General features: G+C 44.5%; 1 protein-coding gene across 1 annotated transcript in view; it reads right to left on the bottom strand.

The window, feature by feature from the left end:
- Nucleotides 1-24729, bottom strand: part of LOC145359203 (solute carrier family 15 member 1-like) — a 125709-nt gene that overhangs the window by 30383 nt on the left and 70597 nt on the right. Inside the window, exons 5-16 of the mRNA XM_080213673.1 lie at nucleotides 24517-24658; nucleotides 23498-23584; nucleotides 20094-20193; nucleotides 18081-18171; nucleotides 15055-15132; nucleotides 12086-12168; nucleotides 9615-9707; nucleotides 8441-8608; nucleotides 5334-5422; nucleotides 4020-4101; nucleotides 1829-1945; nucleotides 1025-1195 (exon numbers count right to left, since the gene is read on the bottom strand). Coding sequence (XP_080069799.1) covers nucleotides 1025-1195; nucleotides 1829-1945; nucleotides 4020-4101; nucleotides 5334-5422; nucleotides 8441-8608; nucleotides 9615-9707; nucleotides 12086-12168; nucleotides 15055-15132; nucleotides 18081-18171; nucleotides 20094-20193; nucleotides 23498-23584; nucleotides 24517-24658 — 1301 coding nt within the window. The remainder of the gene's footprint in view (nucleotides 1-1024; nucleotides 1196-1828; nucleotides 1946-4019; nucleotides 4102-5333; nucleotides 5423-8440; nucleotides 8609-9614; nucleotides 9708-12085; nucleotides 12169-15054; nucleotides 15133-18080; nucleotides 18172-20093; nucleotides 20194-23497; nucleotides 23585-24516; nucleotides 24659-24729) is intronic.

Below are 24729 nucleotides of genomic sequence, written 5' to 3'. Positions count from 1 at the left end.
TCTTCACAACTCTTCAGGGACTGAAGCAGTCATTGTCCAAATGTAGCAAGATGTAGACACATGTATATCAGGCTTGGACTGATAAATGGCAAACAACATTCACACCACACGGGTGCCAGGTGATGACCATCTCTAACATGAGAGAATCTAATCATCCTCCAAGGATATTGAATAGCATTACCATCAACATTCTGAGGGTTACCATTGACCTGAAACTGAACTGGACCAGCCATATAGATGTGGATATAAGATTAGGTCAGAGGCAGGGAATTTTGCAATGATTATCTCACCTCCTGACTCCCCAAAACCTGTCCACCGCCTACAAGGAACGAGTCAGGAGTGAGACAGGATCATTTGAAGCTTGACACAATCCAGGCAAAGCAGTCTGCTTGATTGGCACTCCATCCACATTCACCCTGTCCATCACAGATGCACAGTGGCAGCAGTGACAGGGCAACAACTCAGCAAGGCTCTTTTGACAGCACCTTGTGAACTCAACCAAGAGCTATAGATATAGGAGAAAGCGACCACCTGCAAATTTCCCTCCTAGTCACACACCATCCTGACTTGGAACTATACTGCTGATCCTTTGCTGTTATAGGATCAAACTCTCTCACTAACAGCACTCTAGTTACCTATCACACGGACTGTAGCAGATCGCTGCATATATCATCAAAAGGGAAATTATGTATACATTGTGTGTTTCAGTTTTAACTTCACTTTTGCTTTAAGCAACAGAGATGACAATGTCTCCAAGCTTTACAACAGTAGAAGATAGTTCTCATGTGCCCAGTATTAATAAATGAATCTACAGTGTGTTAACCCAATCTTTTATGAGTGACGGTGCCATGTGTCTTATTCAAATAATAAGCTCAAGGGCTAATATCATTTTAAGATGACCACCACCACTACCTGCTGAACAGGTACAAACACTGGCCCTGCCGCAATGCCCATATCCAGTAAAATACTAACAAAATGCTTTATTTTCCCACATCACCTTTGCCTGTTATTTCTTTATGCTCACCTGTTTGACATTAAGTTTCCTGGTTTTGAGATCTTGCACCATGAAGAATGTACTGCCGGCCTTGGAGTCCATTGTGACGTTTAGGTTTACTGGCTGCTGAGGCTCTGTACAGTTTACTGGAACGATGTGAAGTGTGAAGGTATCGACAGGCACAAGATAACTGGTGGAAAACTGAAAAGAAACGAGTTACTTAAGGCAATCTGGGAAGCAGGGTGAGATCTCTATGTGTGCACAGTCAGCAGAATGCTGGTTGTGGTGGTCGCCAAAGGAGAGATCCTGAGCCATCCAAAACACAGCCCTCTTTTGTTCTCAGGCTGATTCCCTAATTTTATATTCTGAATTGCCTTGTGAAAATGCGATTTTAGAATAAAGTCGCACACTATGGGACTGGAGTCATATATAGGCCACGCAGACGTTAAAGATTCCACAGTGCTACTCAAAGAAAACCATCGGCATTCTCCGTGCTATCTTGGCCAATATTTAACCTTCAACCACTATCACTAAAACAGATTATCACAGTGCTATTTGTGGAATCTTGCTGTGCACAAACTGGCTATTATGTATCCAATTACAACAATGAGTGCACTTCACGCATACCTCAGTGGCTGTGAAATTCTTTGGGACATTCTGAGGATGTAAAAGAGCTTTATAAATCTCAGTCTTTCTAACTTCCTTTATACATTATGTTACTGATTACATTGAATATAAGCAGCAGTATTTAAACAATCATTGCATCTCCCCATCGATTCTTTTGATGAAATGTTAAGTTAATGAACAAGAAACTGCAATATAACCCATTCTTACCGTGTGTGGGTCTGTTACAATCTGATGCTCTAAGAAGTGTATATTAAGTTTGCAAGGTGCTCCATTAAATATTTTCAATTCAGTCATACTGTGCGGTGGTGATGTAGGCTGCCACTTCTGTGAAAAAATGTCCTTGTCAAACACCAGAATATCCAGAAGAGTTTGAAGTTTCTACATTACATATTGAGAGATGTTCAGTTCTGCCCATCTTTTAAAACTCCCTTCACTGCAACCTTCACCACAATGCAGCTTGGAATGAACTAGCCCCCAGCTATTGTTCCTGGCACATTTGTTTACTGATAGAGTGGAGGGGGCTGCTATACCCAGAGTAAATCTCCTTCTACATATCAAACAGTCCCAGAGCAAGAACAACACAGGGTTAGACACAAGAGTAAAGCTTCCCTCCACACTGTCCCCATCAAACACTCCCACAGCAAGTACAGCACGTGGTTAGACATAAAGTAATGTTCCCTCCAGACTGTCCCATCAAACACTCCCAGGAGAGGTACAACATGGGGTTAGATACAGAGTAAAGCTCCCTCTACACTATCTCCATCAAACACTAAGAAGTCTCACAACACCAGGTTAAAGTCCAACCAGTTTATTTGATAGTAATTCCACAAGCTTTCAGAAACACTGTTCCTTCTTCAGGTGTGTGGAAAGTTCTGATCAGAGAAGGGCGTATAGAGGCACACACAGTTTACAGAATACTGATTAGAATGTGAATCATTACAGCTAACCTGCTATTCAAGTCTTAAAGATGCAGACAATGTGAGTGGAGATAGTAGTAGGCATAGGTTAAAGAGATGTGTATTGTCTCCAGACAGGACAGTAAGTGAGATGTTGCAAGTTCAGGCAAGTCGTGAGGGTTACAGATAGTGTGACATGAACCCAAGATCCCAGTTGAGGCCATCCTCATGTGTGCAGAACTTGGCTATCAGTCTCTGCTCAGCGACTCTGCGCTGTCGTGCGTCGTGAAGGCCGCCTTGGAGAATGCTTACCCAAAGATCAGAAGCCGAATGCCTATGACCACAGAAGTGTTTGCCAAAAGGAAGGGAACAGGAAGGGAACACTGTCGTGCGTCGTGAAGGCCGCCTTGGAGAATGCTTACCCAAAGATCAGAAGCCGAATGCCAATGACCACTGAAGTGTTTGCCAAAAGGAAGGGAACAGGAAGGGAACAGTCTTGCCTGATGATTGTCGAGCGACCATCAAATGTCCCCAGAACAGGTACAGCACGGGGTTAGATACAGAGTAAAGCTCCCTCTACACTGCCCCCATCAAACACTCCCAGGACGGGTACAGCACAGGGTTAGATACAGAGTAAAGCTCCCTCTACACTGTCCCCATCAAACACTCCCAGGACAGGTACAGCACGGGGTTAGATATAGAGTAAAGCTCCCTCTACACTGTCCCATCAAACATTCCCAGCATGGGTACAGGACAGGATTAGATACAGAGTAAAGCTCCCTCTACACTGCCCCCATCAAACACTCCCAGGACGGGTACAGGACAGGATTAGATATAGAGTAAAGCTCCCTCTACACTGTCCCCATCAAACACTCCCAGGACAGGTACAGCACGGGGTTAGATATAGAGTAAAGCTCCCTCTACACTGTCCCATCAAACATTCCCAGCATGGGTACAGGACAGGATTAGATATAGAGTAAAGCTCCCTCTACACTGTCCCCATCAAACACTCCCAGGACAGGTACAGCACGGGGTTAGATACAGAGTAAAGCTCCCTCTACACTGCCCCCATCAAACACTCCCAGGACGGGTACAGCACAGGGTTAGATATAGAGTAAAGCTCCCTCTACACTGTCCCCATCAAACATTCCCAGGACAGGTACAGCACGGGGTTAGATACAGAGTAAAGCTCCCTCTACACTGTCTCATCAAACATTCCCAGCATGGGTACAGGACAGGATTAGATATAGAGTAAAGCTCCCTCTACACTGTCCCCATCAAACACTCCCAGGACAGGTACAGTACAGGATAAATATGCCTCTAACAATTGTATTTAAAGCTTAATGTAATTTCATCCATCTGAACCACAACCTGCAGATACCACCCCCGTCAGCCAGTAATAAATTCAACCATCTGTAAATAGTCTCCCCAAAATGTACAAGTAATTAATTGAAAGCTATAAAACAATCTCTAGTTTCCCACTGAATTAAGCCTTAACTCACCTGAATCTGTACTTGAACAATTCCTGTGATGCAGAATGCAACAGCAGCTCCCAGCATTCCGACAGACATCCGAGTGACTGGCCTGTAGGGTGGCATCAAACCAGAGTAATAATCAGAATGAGAGTGAGAGAGAGAAAGAGTGAATTAATCATCAGAGTTTTCAACAGCAGAACAAGAGAGATTTACAAACTTGCAGTTTGAGTGATTTAAACATAGAGTAACATATTCAGGACTGAGTTACAGGCTGACATCACATCCAGTTGTTTATGGCAGGGTTTATATAGAGTAATGATTACATGGATGGGTTACATGCTGGAATCTAATCAGGGGTTGGGTGATTTACCTGTTACCATCAGAGTCCTATTAATGAGGATTTCACAGTTGGGTTCCATTGTTTAAGAGTAACTCAGCATTAGAGCCGCTGTTACAAAATCAAACATTATATGGCACATGGCCCAGATTCAGTAAATCGTGACTCTGCCAGATCTTTGACCCTGTAATCTATACAAAACATGCAAACACATGGACTAGCAATAGGCCATTCAGCCCCTTGAATCTGTTCCAGCATTCTATAAGATCACAGTTGATCTGATTGTAGCCTCTACTCTGCATTCCACCCATCCCGATAATCTTTGATTTAGTTAATCTAACTTGTTTACATTTTCCCCACGGCAAATTAACCTTTTCAGTATTTATCCAATTTCCTTTTATAAATTACTATTGGGTCCTGTTTCCATGGTACAGGCTTTATAGATAGGTTAGAGGAACTTGCTGCTGCATAAAATAAATTCTCATCTCTCTTATACAGGAATCTCTACATTAGTACACTGGTTAAAGAGGCAGCCTCACCTCTGTTGTAGAGAGTCTCACCACCAGGTTCTCTAGAGGAGGTTTTCCATCAAGATTTCCTGTTATAAAATGAGTCTCCCCATCAGGGATTCAGTTATATAGGCAATCTCTCCAACAGAATCCCAATTATAGAGCAAGACCCTCCATTAAAATTCCTGTTGTAGACCCGCTCTCTCTCCATCAAGATCCCTCTTGTAAACAAAGTCTCCATCAGGAAACTGTAATAGAGTGAACCTCATCTGTGGGACTCTTACAAAATAGGTATCCAAACCACTAGCCTTTGACAACATCTGTTGTCAGTGAAAGATTCCAAAAGAATCCATCACAACTGAGATATGAAGATGAGTGGGCGTTCATTTATTCTCCAAGATTTTTCAATGGGTTGGGTGAGGTAGGGTTTGTTGGACATTCTCTGAGGTATTTCAATGGGCTGGGAGAGGAAGAAGCTCAAATGGAAGTTCTTACCGAATCAGGAGCTTTCTCTTCTCAAACTGAGGATAGATGAACGCTTCAAATAGGGGCAACAGCAACAACACGAATAAAACGTTCAGACTCTGGAACAGATTAGAATCATTACAATAAATGAAGGGTCATAATTTAGAATAATATGCCTGCAGACTGTGAGAGCTTCAATCTTTCAGAAGGATGGAGTTCTCAGCCCTGCTAACTCTGGGGCTTATAACCCTCTCCCTGTTAACTCTGGTGTTCATTTCCCTCACCCTGTGACTGTGAGGTTCTCGACTCTCTCCTTGCTGACCCTTGGGATCATGCCCTAATAGCATGACAGCAAACATGGGAATGGACTAAAATTGATAAAGAGGATATATAAAAGATTTAGCAGACTGACTCCTGGGATGGCAGGTCTATCGTAAGAGGGGACACTAAGGTGGTTACGATTATATTCACTGGAGTTTAGAAGATGAGAGACAATCTCAAAGAAACTTGTAAAATTCTAACAGGGTTAGACAGAGTAGACTCAGAAAGAATGTTCCTGATGGTGGGGGAATCCAGAACTAGGGGGTCATAGGTTGAGGATAAGGGGTAAACATTTTAGAACTGAGGGGAGAAGAAATTTCTTCACCCAGAGGATTGTGAGTGTGTGGAATTCACTACCACAGAAAGTAGTTGAGGCCAAAACATTATGTGGTTTCAAGAGGAAATTAGACGTAGCTCTTGGGGCTACAGGGATCAAGGGATATGGGGGGAAAGAGGATCAGGATATTGAATTTGATGATCAGCCCTGATCAAAATGAAGGGCATAGCAAGCTCGAAGGGCCAAATGGCCTCCTCCTGCTCTTGGTTTCCATGTTTCTATGTAAAAAGGCTGGCCAGAATTAAAGTTGACAATTTACCAGAACATGATGTTTACTCTCAATGACACTGAGGGACGTAAGGGAGGAAATTGCAGAGGCACTGTGCATAATCTTATAATCCTCCTTAAACACAAGGGTGGATTAGAAGACTGGAGAATTGTAAATGTTAAAAAATGTTTAACATTTGTGTAAGGTTAAATTCAGTAACTATTGGCCCATCAGTATGGTGGAAAAACTTTCAGGAACGACAATCCAGGATAAAATTAGTCACAATTAGGTTTATTAAAGATAAATCATGTTAACTCAAGTGATTTGAGATTTTTTTATGAGGTGACAGAGAAGACTGTGATATCCTGCATAGGGACTTCCAAAAGATATTTGATAAAATACAACATTAAAGGCAAAATTGAAGCCCATGAACTAAAAGGGACAATGACAGCACGGATACAAAGTTGGTTGAGTGACAGGAAACAGAATGCAGGACATACAGCGGGTTTTCCAGGGGTCAGTACTGGAACCATTGCTTTTCTTGATGTATATTAGTGGATTAGATTTGGGTGAACAGGGCACAATTTTAAAATTTGCAGATAGAACCACAGAATCCCTGTAGTGGAGAAGGAGGCCATTCAGCCCATCCAGCCTGCACCAGCAGCAATCCCACCCAGGCACTCTGTAACCCCATGTATTTACCCTGCTAATCCCCCTGACACTGCGTCAATCAACCTAACTCGCACATCTTCGGAGTCTGGGAGGAAACCGGAGCACCCGGAGGAAACCCATGCAAACATGGAGAGAATGTGCAAACTCCACGCAGACAGTGACACAAGCTGGGAATCGAACCCGGGTCCCTGGCGCTGTGAGGCAGCAGTGCTAAGCATTGTGCTGCCCATTAAAGATGATACATAACTGGGAAGTATTATGAGGAGGGAAATTGTAGGCTTCAAGAGGACATAGACAGGTTGGAATGGGTGAACAGGTGGAAGATATACTTTAATGCAGGGTAGTGTAAAGTGATTCATTTTAGCAACAAAAAGGAGGAGAGGCAAAATAAAGGTCACAATTATAAACGGGGTGCATGAACAAATACCTGTATCAAATCGATGAAGGTTGCAGGATAGGTTAAGAAAGTGGACATATAAATTGGGGCTATATAAATAGAGGCAGTGGGCAAAGAAGTTATAAGGAACCTTCATAAAACACTGGTTTGCACTGAATTGGTGGATTATGCCCAGTCCTGAGCACCACATTCTAGAAATAATGTTGAGGCTTTAGAGAGGCTGCAGGAAAGATTTACAAGAATAGTTGCTAAGATGAGGGTCTTTAGTGCACCGGATTGTATGAAGGATCCGAAACTGTTCTTTTTAAAGAGAAGGTCAAGAGATGATTTGACAAAATGTTCAAAATCATTGAGAGAGGATAGATAGAGTTGTTAGGGAGAAACTGTTCCAATTGGCCAAAGGATTTTTAAAAAATTCATTTTAAATGCTGGCTGGGCCCAATTTTAATTGTCCATCCAATTCAGAGGGCATTTAAGAGTCAACCACATTGCTGTGGGGTCTGGAGTCACATGTAGGTCAAACCGGGTAAGGGTGGCAGATTTCCTTCCCTAAAGGACATTAGTGAATCAGAAGCGTTTTTAGAACTTCTTAAATTCCAGATTTTTATTGAATTCAAATTTCACCATCTGCCGTGGTGGGATTATGAACCCAGGTCCCCAGGTCTTGCTCCGGGTCTCTGGATTACTAGTCTAGTGACAACATGACAACACCAGTGAGGAAAGAAGGAATGGTGACATGGGGAAAATGGTGCTGCCTGAGAGCGTGATCGAGGCGCCTTTCAGAAGGGAATTGAATGAACACCTTAAGAGAAAAATATTATAGGGCAAAGAGAAAGAGAAGAGGACTGGATTGCATGGCTGCAACAGGTCAAAGTCTTATTCTGTACGTAATCATTCTATGGGTTTGTTCTCTCCATGTGATTATAGGTTCATGTTCTTTGCTAGAACAATTTAAAACAAATCCCACTGTTCTTCACACTCCACATAGCCTCGCCCCTTCCCTGTGTAAATCCTACTGTACGAGCCAGTCTGTGCCCGACTCAGAGGCATCCAGCATGAGTGAAGACCTTTTCTGTACGAGGGCCGAACAACATGGCCATCCCCTTTCACTGTGATTAAATTTATTTCTGTTCCCGGTATCAGTTAAGGCAGCAGCTTGAGTGGGCCCAGTCACTGCTGGAGGGTCTGAGTGGGGTGTGTACCTGCATCTGGTCAGGTTTCAGTTTGATGCTTCCCACATTCCTGTCCATCGCTTGGGCCTGCAGTGTCCATCGTGAACCCTGCTGCTCATAAAGTGCCCAGAACATGGGCAGCAGTGGGTATAAAGCCAGCACGCTGTACAGCCGCTTTGCATCATTAATGATTTCTCGCTGAAACACAGAGAAAGACAAACAACAAGTTAATTCTCCCAGTTAATCAGCGACAGGAATTCAGAAAGGGGCCCAGGGTTATCAACCCATCAGGATTGCCCTGGAGACGGCAAAAGTTCAAGTCTATTCTCCAGAACATTACTGTGAGCAATACTCTGGAGAAAAATCATCAGAGCCTTATAATAAATATGTCGTTTAAATAAAAAATATTTTGATTAACATTTGAAAAGATATCTGATACCGGAGATGAGGGGGTTAGCTTATGAGGAGAGATTGAATAGACTGGGTCTGTACTCGTTGGAGTTTAGAAGGATGAGGGGGGATCTTATGGAGACGTATAAGATAATGAAGGGGATGGGTAGGGTAGAGGTAGAGAGATTCTTCCCGCTTAGAAAGGATAGCAGAACTAGGGGGCACAGCCTCAAAATAAGTGGTGGGGGGAGGTTTAGAACGGAGTTGAGGAGGAACTTCTTCACTCAAAGGGTGGTGAATCTCTGGAATTCTCTGCCCGTTGAAGTGGTGGAGGCTACCTCGCTAAATATATTTAAGTCACGGGTAGATAGGTTTCTGATAGACAAGGGAATTAAGGGTTATGGGGAGAAAGCGGGAAAGTGGAACTGATCCACTTCAGATCAGCCATGATCTTATTGAATGGCGGGGCAGGCTTGAAGGGCTAGATGGCCTACTCCTGCTCCTATTTCTTATGTTCTTATCTGAGCAGGGGGAAAGGCTGCTGACCTTGAAGAGAGAAATCACAACCGGGAGACAAAAGGTTGTTTACTGACAGTTGGCCCAAATACTTTGTGTAAGAGATCCTTTATCACCGTCAATTCACAGCGGTGCTGTAAATGGAGAATAAATCCAGCTGAATTTGATTCCATCCCAAAGCTCTGTCCCATCTCCACAGCAGATACCATCCAATCAAGCCGAGAACCTCAAGGCCTTTTATTTAACCTATTTCTGTGCACGGAACTGTCGTCGCAACAAGAATAACAGAGTTGCCTACCTCATACTTCTGGTCAGCCCAATCCAGCCAATGTTCCTTAGCTCCATCCTTCTTCTTACTCATATACCATTTGGTCTTGTTTATGATGGCACTCTGTTCAACACAAAGAGAACAAGGGTTATCAATGCCATAGGGTCAGGTACAACACCGGCTGTAACTTCACCACATTTCACAATGGGTCCCTGTCAGTTTTATAACAGGTACAATTCATACAATATTTGTCAAAATGGTTTTAATGCTTACCAACAGTGATAGGAATAGGACATGGTCAGCTATTTCATGGGTTAGATACAAAGTAAACTGCATCAAACACTGTAAGAAGTCTCACAACACCAGGTTGAAGTCCAACAGGTTTATTTGGTAGCAAAAGCCAGTAGCTTTCGGAGCGCCGCTCCGCCATCAAACACTCCCAGGCCACGTACTGCACAGGGTTTGATACAGAGTAGAGCTCTCTCTACACTGTCACATCAAACACCTCTGTGTCAATGTAATGCATCTGGGGATCTGGGAACAGAGAGTGAGCATATTTTCCACTTTTGTGTGCTATTTTGCTCTTCGTTGTCAGCCGATAATAGTGATTGCAGCAATGTGACAAAGGGAGCAAAAATGGTACAAGTTCCACCATGTCATTAAACAGCCTCTTCAATGGCAAGTTTCAGTTGTTCCTCCTCGCGGTGACACAATGAAACTGGATCCCTTGAAAATCCAGGCTAGAGCTTCAGAGAAACTCGGAGTAGGTTTAGGCCACAGACATGTAGGGTACAGGCCCACCACCACATTGATACAGCTCAGCAGTCATGAACCGAACTCACAGCTATTGTCAATTAGCCCACTGACTCATCTATACCTCAGGAGTTGAAGACTTATGGAGTAAACCCTCCCAAAAACTAATGAGTGGAGCCTAAAAGCATGCTGATGTCTAAACATGTCATCCTTCTGTCAACTCTGACAACCAAGCCAGTGCCAAATATAGCGCTTTGCATTCCTTTGGACACAAGTGGGGACCTTGCGAGGGAGACCCTGGTGATTGGACAGTGCAGAGTATCCAAAATGTTTGTTCTGGGTTGCATTCTGGAGACGACACTCAGTATCACTGCAGAGTGTTAACACAACATGGGGGACAACACTTGTGGGTGATAAGCCCAACCCGATTGAAATAGAGAACGGGTGCTCTGTGCTGTCTCTGACGGTGGGAGGGATCATTGTGTCCCCCTGCTCAGCCAACACCCATCTCCAGTCAGGCAGCCCACAACCCGCCATGGTCCATCAGCTTCATTGTTGCTTGAGTTTTAGAGACTGTGCTCAATAAGTGAATGGAACCCATTGCAACAGGCAAACAAGCAAAAGAGAGAAAATGCCAACTCTTCAACTGACAAGCTGAAACATCAGGGCCACGTGAACAGGATTGATGACTTGTAACTGCTCGATAATGTGCACACAGCAACATGGAACTTGATAGGTTGAACATTGACATAACTCCCCGACATCTCTTGAAAGCTCCCCAAGAATAGTTCACTGAATGAAAAACAACACACGTTCCACTGGCAGTGGTGGAGTTCAGAGGAGATGTGTGAATAAGATGTAGGCTCTGCTATAAGTAACTCACTACTCTTGATGATAGAACCTCCCCTCACAAATGTTCTCCATCTGTTTCTCAATTCAAACAGGGGAAACTAACCTCATGTGTGTCCCATGCTCCAGCACAATACTCCTGAAGTGAGGAGTCACTGCTATCAATAGAATCCCGAAGTCAGAATATCCTTACCTACTGGGGGATTTCAAAAGTAGGTGTGGACATTGAGGCCTGGCCCTTCAGAACTGGGAAAGGTAAATTACAAATGGAGACAAATTGCTTTGCTGTTATCAGGAGCTTTGTGTAAATCAGAGTGTTGAGTTATACTTACACTGACGCTGCCACACTGACATTCCGTACTGAGGAACACTCTCAATGGCAAATGGATAGATTCACTCATGTTTGTAAAGGGTTTGCTTTGACCACCAACACCAGGGAGAAAATGTCCTGGTCTGGGGTGTTGCTATATTACTAGCTATCAGTATTGGCAATGTGATGCTGGAGATTGTTGATAGCTTCACGTATTGACGCTCCACAATCACAAGCAATATGTTAACACATGCATCCTAAAAGCTGCAATTGTTACATCCAAGCTGAATAAGAAGTTTGGAACAACAACAACCTGACTGAGAATACCACACTGTGAGCCTATCGAGCCTGTGTCCACAGCACATCCTTCTTCAATGGTGAGATCTGGAGAAAGCGAGGCAGGGGAAAAGGCTCAGCAGTTTCCACCTTCACTGCCTCAGATTATCCTTGGCATCTCTTATCAGGGCAACATCAAACAGCACTCAGAGTTTCTGGAACATTCTGATTCCATCAGCATTCACTCTGCGAGTCACCACACGGTCAGTGGTTCACTACACACAGTAACGCACCAAATGAGTTTGTGACTTACCCCTGTGGCATTTAACACTTTGCAGCATAGGTTTCCTGTAGGCGGATAAATCTTGTACGTCGACGAGCCCAGTGCAAAAATCACTGAAAAATATGACACATTAGCTCAGGCATGGACAGTTAATCTCTCAGTCACTCTGTTCAATCAATCAAGTTCTCTATGTCAGCCTTACTCTGTAGACTATTTACCCTACACTCAGTCAATCACAAGGTATATATCAGTCTGTAGGGAAGCTGTGTGCACTCTCCTGCTGTCACTAATAGTGACATTTACATAATGGTATCCATTGGTGCCCTGTTCAATACTGGGCTAAGTATCCAATTGATCACCAAAACTTCTGCAATGTTGCTCCTCCCCACCTCTCGCAAATACTTTTGTTATTTCCAGACTTGCCCACTGCAATTTCTCCTTACTCACGTGTACTTATCCACCAACTCCCACTTATCTATCTTCCCAAAACTCTGTCTTCCTTCTTAAAATTCATCTCAAACCAAACATTTATCCATCCTTCCTTTCCTGGTTATTGTCCATTTTCCTCTTGGGATTATTTATGGCTGAGAAAAAACAGATGGTTTTTTTGTCAAAATGTTTTGTCTTGTACCATCAGGAAATGTTAGGTATGATTCTACAATTGGACAACATTTGCTAAAGTATGTTATGAATTATGCTGATAGCCAATTTAAGATTGTCAGTCAGGCTTCATTTGCATGGACTGGAAGCTCCAAACATTAATACACAGGACAGACAAAAGAATGTACACACGTACACACACACACACACACACACACACACACGCACACACACACACACACACACCTGCTTCAGCTAAACAAAATAAGTGACAGCAGTTCACTGGTTCATTCCTCAGGACAATGACCTGAGCAATCAGAAACAAGCTACTTGGTTTAAATTTCAATAATGCAAGGCAGTTAACTGCCAGTCACCATCAACTGATACATTCTACATAGCAATGCCTCGACCAATCATAGTCCACTTGGTAACCGATCAGCATTTCCTTCTCATACAGTATAAACCATTGTTTCCTTTAGACTTGGTGTTGTTGCAAAATGTCTTGGTAAGTGCAGGATGAAATATTTTGACAAACAAATCTCTTTTTTTCATCAATATTCAAGATCTTTTTATGTTGAAGTCATTACGGTATAAAGGTTGACTGAATAGTAGACATAAGCAGCTTAAAAAACGAGAGGAGTTAGGGAATGCATTCCTGCCTATGAGACAGAAGATGAAGTGTTTGAGTTCCAATCCAGATAGGCTTAATGAGTTCAATTAAAATATCGCCAGAACTTGCTGGCAGTGGTGAGCACTGCTGTCTCATGGCGTCAGAGATCTGGGTTCGATTCTGACCTTGGGTGACTGTCTGTGTGGAGTTTCTCCCCATGTCTGCCCTGGATTCCTCCCACAGTTCAAAGATGTGCAACTTAGGTGGCTCAGGGTAGTGTTCCAGACTGAGTTCAAGCTCCACTCCCAAGAGCTCCAATGACTGGACCAACCCCTTCTACATACAGTGCTGACATATCTTGGGGGTATGTGTGTCCGTTGGGTGTAGCTGACCACCCACCACCAGCCCACCCGATATTAGAATGGGTAGGTGGGATGCTATAGCCTTGCTTGGAGCACAAAGAGGAGATAGAATGAGAATTAAAATTAGAAGGAAGGTACCCTTCCCGAATGTGTGGCTCGTGACCCTCACTTTGTGTAGCTAGAAACTGGACCTTAATCTGACCCAGAACACAATGGGCAGAAACTAAAGTGATTGTAAAAATGAAGAAGTGGGAATTTGAAATTGTAACAGAAAATGTTGGAGATACATAGAGGGTCAGAAGGATCAAGTTAACATTTCAGTGTAACTTAACATAAGAACATAAAAAATAGGGGCAGGAGTAGGCCATCTAGCCCTTCGAGCCTGCCCCGCCATTCAATAAGATCATGGCTGATCTGAAGTGGATCAGTTCCACTTTCCTACTTTCTCCCCATAACCCTTAATTCCCTTGTCTATCAGAAACCTATCTACCCGTGACTTGAATATATTCAGCAGGGTAGCCTCCACCACTCCAACGGGCAGAGAATTCCAGAGATTCACCACCCTTTGAGTGAAGAAGTTCCTCCTCAACTCCAACCTAAACTGCCCCCCCTTATCTTGAGGCTGTGTCCTCTAGTCCTGCTATCCTTTCTAAGAGGGAAGAATCTCTCTACCTCTACCCTATCCATCCCCTTCATTATCTTATATGTCTCTATAAGATCCCCCCTCATCCTTCTAAACTCCAATGAGTACAGACCCAGTCTACTTAGTCTCTCTTCATAGGCCAACCCCCTCATCTCCGGTATCAGCCTAATGAACCTCCTCTGCACTCCCTCCAAGGCCAATATATCCTTCCGCAAGTGCGGCGACCAAAACTGCACACAGTACTCCAGCTGCGGCCTCACCAGTGCCCTGTACAGTTGCAGCAAGACCTCCCTGCTTTAATATTCAATCCCCCTCACTATAAAGGCCAACATCCCATTCGCCTTCTTGATCACCTGCTGCACCTGCAGACTGGGTTTTTGCGACTCGTGCACAAGGACCCCCAGGTCCCTCTGCACCGTAGCATGCTGCCGCTTTCCGCCTTTTAAATAATAAGCCCTCCTACTATTATTTCTGCCAAAGTGGATAACCTCACACTTGCTAAAATTATACATTAACTTTTTATTAGAACTGAAAACTGAAGGATAGGAGGAAGGGAAAGGAAGAAGTAGACAGCCCAACACAACAGTGTGCAATCACTGAGAGGAAGGCACAGTGTAATATGGATTGCAATCTGCTTCATGAGAAGCATTAAGGCTCACTTCATTTTATCCTTCCCCTGCTACTGAGTGCTGTACACCAAAACACTGGTATATCAGAACTCACCAGCTTTCTGTATTCAACACTGAGCCCACTGAGAACATGGTCACACAAAAATTAAACTTACATAAAGCCAGTAGCATGGTTATTGCTGGCACTCCAAATGCCAGAATGTAGCAGTCTGAATTGAAACACTGGACATCCTCTGTGAACAAAGACAGAGCATTGTTAATGATAGCAGCCACTATTCTCACTTTCATTCCGCTCTCCAGTGTATGTCAATCAGGCATCGATACACACTAGTCAAACAGTCGCAATCAGACTATACAAAATAAATTCAGCAGCAATCTGAAATAAAACAGAAAATGCAGGAAACACTCTGCAGATCAGGTGGCATTGGTGGAAAGGGAAATATTAGAACCATTACCACTCTCTCTGGCTGGTGTATCGTGAAATCTTTTGTTATTTAAACTCTCATGACCCCTCCTCCCCCAAATCTTATCACAGTCTTATTGTTCTTCCAGCCCATTGCCTTTCACTTGTTCAAAATCGATGGCATTTCTATTTTTCTTCTAACTCTGTTTCCCTGCATAGATACTGCCTGGCATGTTGAGTATTCTCTCATCTTCTAATCAGACAGTGCTCAAACAGCTCAGCAAACCCAGCATTGGGGGTCAGCTATCAGTGCACAAAGGTAAATATTGAAACACGGGACGATTTTCCCACCCCTGTGCTAGTTTTCTAGCGCAGCGTAGTGGGAGAATCCTGCAGCTGGGTATGCGCAGGATTCATGCATGCGTTCCCGCCACGCACGCATCTCCCAGTGCTGGATTTTCCGGGTGCTGTTGGATCCACACTAGAAACTGGCAGGAACACCAGTACATCTATTTTTAATGTCATTTTAATCTGATTAGCAGGCCCAGGATTGAATTCTCTGGGCCCACTAGCCTCTCTCACTCTACCAGTGTATCTCACTCTAGCTTTACATTAGGTCCCACTTTCAAGGAACTATCAGGACCACCCTCAGGTCGTCATGAAGGGGGCAGGGAGCAGTTGGGCCCCCCCAAGGGATCGGGCGGTGGGGGGATGGTGCCTCCAGGGCATTGGCACCCTGGCAGTGCCAGCCTGCGCCCCCGGCACTGCCCAAAGGGCAAAGTGTCAATGTCCGAGGGGCACCTGGCACTGCCCATCAAGAGGAGCCTATGAGGATGGTGCAATCAGTGGGGGTAGAGGGTCCCGCTCCATGGGAATCAATGGGGACAGGAGAGAGGCCAGTGATCGGTGGGCGGTAGGTAGAGGGTCAGTTGAGCGGGGGGATCAGTCAGGAGGGAGGGTTCTGATGGGGAGGGGGGGGTGGTTGGGGCTGTAATCGAACCATAGGAGAGTTGGAGGGTCAGCACTGACGGGATCTGGGCTGGCCAGCGATTGGGTTGACTAGCAAATGGGGAGGCTGACAGTTCGGAGCCGCTGCACATGCGTAGAGACCCGCTGATTTCAGCCTCAACAGCGGGTCAGCTCCGCCTGCTGAAATTTAATGATATCCGTGCCAGTGGCCTCTGCAGTGCACAGAGTGTGGGAGATTCTAGTCTGAACCCCATTGAAAAAAAGTGTGAATTACTCCAGTTTTTGATACTTAAAATTTTTCGGGAGAATCGCCCCCAGAAACTAGAAGCAGGAATAGGCCATTTGGCCCTTTCAGCCTTTTCTACTGTTCATTTTGATCATGGCTGATCAGTGAATTCATTTGAATTCAATATCCTGATCCTTGCTTCCCCCTTTCAGGTTATTAAAAAAACAATAACGCGCTCTGTGAGTCAGGTGGAAGAGTGTAGTTATTCAAACTTACAATAAGAAATATTCAGGATGCAAATCACTGTCAGAAAATGACAGAATGGAATGAAAGCAGACAAGGATTTACACCCAGCCGGAATCTTAAAAGGATCAGCACTGATCAGCGTATGGCCCAGACAGACACAGAGGGTGGAGTTTTTCAGTCACGCTCAGCCCAAAACCAGAAAATCAACAGACCTTCCCATGGTCTGCCCATCACCCACTCCAATTCTCGTGGCAGGCGGGACAGTAAAATTCCTCCCACAGCCCGGAATTGCCAGCTGTGCCAGCAAAGGGCATCAACATGGCCAGGACAGCACTCCACATATATCAGACCTGCCCACAACCATACACGCCAGCATTAGATCCAGAAAATAGAACACGGATTAGATATCACTGTCACAGGGACAGGTCAGGTATCACTGCCAGACACAGAGACAGATCAGGTATCACTGCCAGACACGGGAACAGATCAGATATCACTACCAGACACAAAGACAGATCAGATAACACTGCCAGACACAAAGATAGATCAGATATCACTGCCAGACACAGAGACAGATCAGATATCACTGCCAGACACAGAGACAGATCAGATAACACTGCCAGACACAGAGACAGATCAGATATCACCGGCAGATATGGGGACAGATCAGACATCACTGCCACACACAAAGACAGATCAGATAACACTGCCAGACACAAAGATAGATCAGATATCACTGCCAGACACAGAGACAGATCAGATAACACTGCCAGACACAGAGACAGATCAGATATCACCGGCAGATATGGGGACAGATCAGACATCACTGCCACACACAAAGACAGATCAGATAACACTGCCAGACACAGAGACAGATCAGAATCACTGCCAGACACAGAGACAGATCAGATATCACCGGCAGATATGGGGACAGATCAGACATCACTGCCACACACAAAGACAGATCAGATATCACTGCCAGACACAGAGACAGATCAGATATCACTGACACAGGAACAGATCAGATATCACTGCCCGACACAGAGAGAGATCTGAAATCAGTGAGACCAATCACCTAATCTGTTTCTCATGTATATTGGAGATGGATCTTGATGTTAGTGGGTCACTGTGAGGCTGGTTCCAGCCTCTGTTAATGTCAGCACAGAGGTACGGGCTGGACGCAATAGCAGTCTACTCCGTAATACATGAGACCTATCTCATCAGCATTAACACAGGACAGCCCAGGACTTGTGAAACAGTTCAGTTCCGCAGGACGAAGATTACTGACGGATTTCACCACCCCTTCATCAGCCCATTTACTCACTGAGCGTCCTCACCTCTCAGAATCGGGACGGTGATCCCTGCAAACAAAGCTGCCAGGTTCATGGAAAAGTAGAAGAATGAAAAGTACATCCGATAGGCTTTCTCCTGCCGGGAGTAAGCACAGCTGATTAGTAACAGCAAAGACCAGCTCCCTCTGTCCCAATTACTTGCACGGATATTTAAACTCCCTCTTTGTTCCCCCAATGAATTTACTTTAAGCTGCCACTTAGATGAAAGCATCTCTGGCTGCAAGAGAACTTGCATTTGTATCGCCCGTCCCAAAAGGCTTCACCTGTTCAGGATCCTGTGCTGATATCTGGAGGGGAGCTGGAAGTTCTCCAAAATCCCTCTCTCAAAGATTCATCTCATTATTGCTTGTACAGTCTTACAAATGTACAAGAAACGATGGAAAAGTCGAGCACAAGCGCAACGCCTTACTGACAACCCCCACTCCACACAAAATTTGATTGGATTTAAATAAATAAGTTTCACTCAGGGGGTGGTGGGAATCTGCCGTGCGCTGCCTGGGGAGGTAGTGGCGGCTGGAAACCTCACAATCTTTAAAAAATATTTGGACGAACACTTAAAATATCGTGACTTTCAAGAACATGGGGCAAGTGCTGGAAAATGGGATCAGCTCGACCTTACTGGTAGTTATTGTCACAGTAAAAAGTCTGACAACACCAGGTTTTAGTCCAACCTATTTATTTGATAATATTCTCACAAGCTTTCGAGGGGTTACCCTCTTCGTCAAGCTTGTGAGAATATTATCAAATAAATAGGTTGGACTAAAACCTGGTGTTGTCAGACTTTTTACTGTGTTTACGCCAGTCCAACGCCGGCATACCCACATCATGACAGTTATTGTCACTGCAGACGTGATGGACTGAATGGCCTCTTTCGTGCCATACGACTCTAAAATTAAAGTCAGTTTATTTATTTGTCGCAAGCAGGCTTACATTAACACTACAATGAAGTGGCTGTGAAAATCCCTCAGTCGCCAACATTCTGGTGCCTGTGTGGGTACACTGAGAGATAATTCACCATGGCCAATGCACCTAACCAGCACGTCTTTCAGACTGTGGGAGGAAACCCATGCAGACACAGGCAGAACGTGCGGAATCCGCACAGTGACCCAAGCCAGGAATCAAACCCAGGTTCCTGGCGCTGTGAGGCAGCAGTGCCACTAATCACTGTGCCACCCTGCCATCCTATATGACTTAACCTCACAGGAAAGTACCAGGCTGGTTAGAACCATAGAACCATAGAAAATTACAGCTCAGAAACAGGCCCTTCTGGTCTGTGCCGAACCATTTATTGCCTAGTCCCACTGACCTGCACTTGGACCATAATCTGTAATCTTCCCTGTGACAACCTTTAGAAAATCAAAACTAGTCCGGGCCAGAATTCCTTGCATTTCCTATCTTTTTCTAAGATGTGATCTCCGCCTCTATCTGTAACAGATCCAGTTTCTGCTTGAAGGGATCCGGTGAGCCAGTGCTGCTGGATCACTTTGCCTCTGCGTCTGTCTAATTAGTGATTCCTTCAAAAATAATTTATGCCAAACACATTGTAATGTCCCTCAACAATGTGATAAGGCACCTGTACTATCATAGCCTTGCCTTATTTTAACAATAGTTAAGTATTTCCCATATTTTTTAAGAGTAAAGGGTCTATTGCATAGAATTAGATAAGAATTACAGTGGACAAACAGGCCAGTCAGCCCAACTGGTTCTTGTTGGTGTTTATAGAACGCCACAGAATTCCTACAGCGCAAAAAGAGACCATTCTGCCCAACAAGTATGCACCGACACTCAGAAAGCACATCCCACCCAGACTCTCCCCTCCACCCTATCCCCATGCAGTTACCATGTTAATCCAGCTAATCTCCACATTAGCCTCGTTCTATTTCTCTTTATCTACCCATTCATCCTTCTATTTTATCCCTCCTATGTTTATCTCACTCCCACGTAAAAGCACTTTTGATATTCTGAACTCTCAGAAACATGAGGTCAATGTTTCCTCACCTCTTTTCCACCGATCTGGTCAGCACCAAAGGGTGACATGCTGGATCTGATCCCACCGGATCCCAGGGAAATGAAGAACAGCCCAATGAAGGCACCGATTCTACAAACAGAAAGGAAGTCCAATCAGCCTTTACCAAGTACGGGTGATGTAGGAGCATTGAAATAGATGGGCTGCACCATAGGCTCAATTTTAACTCAGAGCAAGAATGGGTTACATAAGAGCATAAGAAATAGGAGCAGGAGTAGGCCATTCAGCCCCTCGAGCCTGCCCCGCCATTCAATAAGATCATGGCTGATCTGTCGTGTCTCAGTTCCACATTCCCGCCCTCTCGCCATAACCCTTAATGCCCTTGCCTATCAAAAACCTTTCAACCCGCGTCTTAAATATATTCAGCGAGGCAGCCTCCACCACTTCAACGGGCAGAGAATTCCAGAGATTCACCACCCTTTGAGTGAAGAAGTTCCTCCTCAACTCCGTTCTAAACTGCCCCCCCTTTATCTTGAGGCTGTGCCCCCTAGTCCTGCTACCCTTTCTGAGCGGGAAGAGTCTCTCCACCTCTATCCTATCCATCCCATTCAACATCTTATACGTCTCAATGAGATCTCTCCTCATTCTTCTAAACTCTAACGAGTACAAGCCTAGTTTATTCAGCCTCTCCTCATAGTTCAACTATGGGTTGATAGAGAAACCAGTCCTTCCTTCCCAATGGAGAGTTCAACTTGAAGACTGGACTGTTTGAGTGGTAACTGGAGGAGTGTCATTTCAGCCAACAGGAAAAGGAATAGATCAGGAACAACAGGAATAGATGACCCTGCACAGAATTTCTGCCATGTTAAGTTAAAACGAAGTTACAATATCAATTACATCATTAGGCACAAATCTTTCATATAAAGTAGGCACTGGCCAGCTTGGCCTGATCTGAGGTCACTAAAGATATTGGGGATGGGGAGGCAGAAGCATTATCTGACCCTTTCCCTCACTGTCTCTTTGTTATCTTAGAGCCCACCATCCCTCCTCCCCCTGCCACTTGTACCACTCCCAGCAGAATGGAAAGGTTAAGATCAACCCTCATGTATTGCTGCACAACAATTCAGGAGGGTGGTCATACATTAATCATTCCACAAATGATGTCTTGGCTGTTGGACAAAACTACCAGGCGTCAATCATGTTTTCTAAAGGAGAGGGCAGAACATCAGCAGAGATCATTCAATGTGGCTACAAAGACTGCATAAATGTGATAACCCTCAGAACTTGCATGGGGAATCACTGGTGGATTTGTTGAATACGAGCTCCCTGGGGATTGGTAATTAACTTACCAGGTGGAGCTTGTATACCAAGCCCTGTGTAAAGCAGGCCCCTGAGTGGGTCCATCATGGTATGGTCCCAGCTGGGACCTGTTGTGTCCCCCACCACCCCCTCCTTTCCCCCCATACGCTTTAGGTTTTTGCTTTACTTTATTTTGTTCCTTTACTGTCAACTCCTGGAGCTACTATAATAAGTTTATTGAAAGTCTGCTAAATTGTTCTGCAGCAACCATCCATGAAATTTCCATAGCCCTTGAACAGAGACTCTTTTTACAGATTTTAGAAAATCTAACCAGAGACCTTCCATTGACTACCAGCTATTCCAGGAAACTCCCAAAGGTTGAATGGTCAGGGCCTTCTCCACCAAGCTATCCAGGGTCAAGAGTGATTACATTATCAGGTTTCTAATGCAGGAGCAGAGATGGGACATGACACATGACACTGATCAGTCACTCTCCTGGCAATGCCAACATATTAGAACATAGAACATAGAAAAACTACAGCACAAACAGGCCCTTTGGCCCACAAGTTGCGCCGATGATATCCATACCTACTAGGCTTACCTATAACCCTCAATTCTATTAAGTTCCATGTACTCATCCAGAAGTCTCTTGAAAGACCCTTTTGAATTTGCCTCCGCCATCACCAACGGCAGCCGATTCCACTCACCCACCACCCTCTGAGTGAAAAACTTACCCCGACATCTCCTCTGTACCTGCTCCCCAGCACCTGAAACCTGTGTCCTCTCATAGCAATCATTCCAGCCCTTGGAAAAAAACCTCTGAGAATCTACCCTATCTATACCTCTCAACATCTTATACACCTCTATCAGGTCACCTCTCATCCTTCGTCTCTCCAGGGAGAAAAGACCAAGCTCCCTCAACCTATCCTCATAAGGCATGCCCAACCAATCCAAGCAACATCCTTGTAAATCTCCTCTGCACCCTTTCAATAGCTTCCACATCCTTCCTGTAATGAGGCGACCAGAACTGAGCACAGTACTCCAAGAGAGGTCTGACTAGGGTCTTATAAAGCTGCAGCATTATCTCCCAACTCCGAAACTCAATTCCTCGATTAATGAAGGCTAGTACACCATACGCCTTCTTAACCATATCCTCCACCTGTGAAGCCGATTTGAGAGTCCTATGGACCCGAACCCCAAGGTCCTTCTGATCCTCTGCACTGCTAAGAGTCTTACCCTTGATATTATACTCCTTCATCCCATTTGACCTCCAAAATGGACCACTGCACATTTATCCGGGTTGAAGTCCATTGTTGCCAGGCCAGGCTGATCAAGGGGGCCGGGAAGGGGAAAAGGGGTCTAGGTTAGTGTTCGGCCATATTGGGCCCATTTCACATCCAGTTTGTTCAGTGCTAGAGAGGCTGGACCCAGTGAGGGAACTTCAGCTCCTCACAACCCCACTGCCAGGCTTGTGTTTCTGGAAACATGGACAATGTTTGGGTTGTGCAGAGGTACTTTCTCAAAATAGCCCCCATGGAGACCCAAAGTTGAGAATGTATCCAAGACATAGCAATGAGGTCCCACACCACACGACTAACATCAGGAACAGACCGTATGAAATCTGGGCCCCTCACATTACTTCAAAGGAACAAATAAGACTCATGCAGAGGGAGATGCTGATTGCTGCGTGGCCGCCAGTTCCCATTACAAACGGTTCTCACCTGAGCAGCACACACACACACACACACACACACACACACACACACACACACACACACACACACACACACACACACACACACACACACACACACACATAAACCTGCACATCATTGAACTGTGGAGGGAAACCAGAGCACCGCAAAGAAACCCACATAGACACGGGGAGAATGTGCAGACTCTGCACAGACAGACTTCTTAGGTCTCTGGTGGTGTGAGGCAGCAGTACTGACCACTGTATCACCATGCTGCCCTTTCAACAAGATAACAAAGCTGCCACTCCTATTTCTGAGGTAATTCCTACCCCAGGAATACCAGGTGAAGAGAGTGAGGATTAAGCCCAATGAGGGGCAATGAAATGAAATGAAGGGTCACTGTCACCTACATCATCACACTCAAGAAAAGTCTCTGTACTCACCCAGGTTTCCGCATTACTCTTGGGATTGCAGTCACTGACAGAACAAAGGTGCCACCCAGGTACACAACAGAAAGCATGAGGATAGTTCTGTAATTCAAGATCAAGAAGACAAGGGTTGGATTGACTGTCACTGAATCAACTCAATAACAACATCTGGGATTGCCTCCCATTACTTAAATATCCAGTGATCCATTTATCCCATCCAAACCCAGCTGGCCCTGTGATCAAACCTTACAGCACAGAATGAGACCATTCAGACCAGAGGATTGAAGCAGGTTGTTTGAAGGAATAAACTGATTAGTCCCATTTCGTGGAGATGCCGGCGTTGGACTGGGGTAAACACTTAAACACTGGTGTTGTTAGACTTCTTACTGTTTAGTCCCATTTCCTCAGCTCTGAAAATCTCTTCTTTTCAATTATAAATATAAACGCATAAAATAATTTATAAAAAAATTTTCAATCAAAAATTCCCCTATAAAATATTCTCCTACAAAAAATTATTTGAATCTCTCCACCTTTTACACAAATTATCTTAAATCTTAGTGACCTAGTTACCGACCTTCCTACTGGTGCAAGTTACTTTTCATTATTTAGTTCATCACTGGAAACATCTAAATCTCTCCTTAACCTTCTCTGCGATAAGCAGAACCATCCCCGTTCTCCAAAATAGTCCTAATATCTCAAATCTCTCCTCATAACCCTTAGTCCAAAAAGTCTCAGTTTTGAAATTTACTGTTGATTCCCCAGTGTCAATAGATTTTAGGGTGAAGGAATTCCAGATTTTAAATCCCTTTAAGGGACAAAGTTCTTCCTGACATTTACTCTGAGTCGCCTCACCCTAATTTAAAATATTGATCCCATCCTGTTAGAAGGAATAGTTTATCCCTATCTACCCCATCAACTCCTATAATCATCTTTACACCTATTAAATCATCTCATCTTCTAAAAGAGACAGTGTATGAACTAAAATCTGTCTTAGTTCTGGTCGGGTCATTGTTCAGTTGATTCTTGACTCCTACCTGTATCGCCCAAAACAGAAGTCCGAGAGAAAAGCTCCCAGGATGGTGAACGATGTGGAAAGGAAGACAAAGACATGGTAGAGGGATGTGGCTTTGCTCTCAGATAAGGCAAGTGCATTAGTAAAATACAACACCAGGACAACTGAAACAAAACAAACAGACAGCAATGAGAGTTCGTACTTATTGGTGGGGGGGTCTTCAGTGGTTGAGTGG

The sequence above is a fragment of the Carcharhinus amblyrhynchos genome, chromosome 27 (genome assembly GCF_965287045.1).
Source record: "Carcharhinus amblyrhynchos chromosome 27, sCarAmb.v2.hapA, whole genome shotgun sequence".
Lineage (NCBI taxonomy): Eukaryota > Metazoa > Chordata > Chondrichthyes > Carcharhiniformes > Carcharhinidae > Carcharhinus > Carcharhinus amblyrhynchos.
This window is presented reverse-complemented; position numbering and strand designations above follow the sequence as displayed.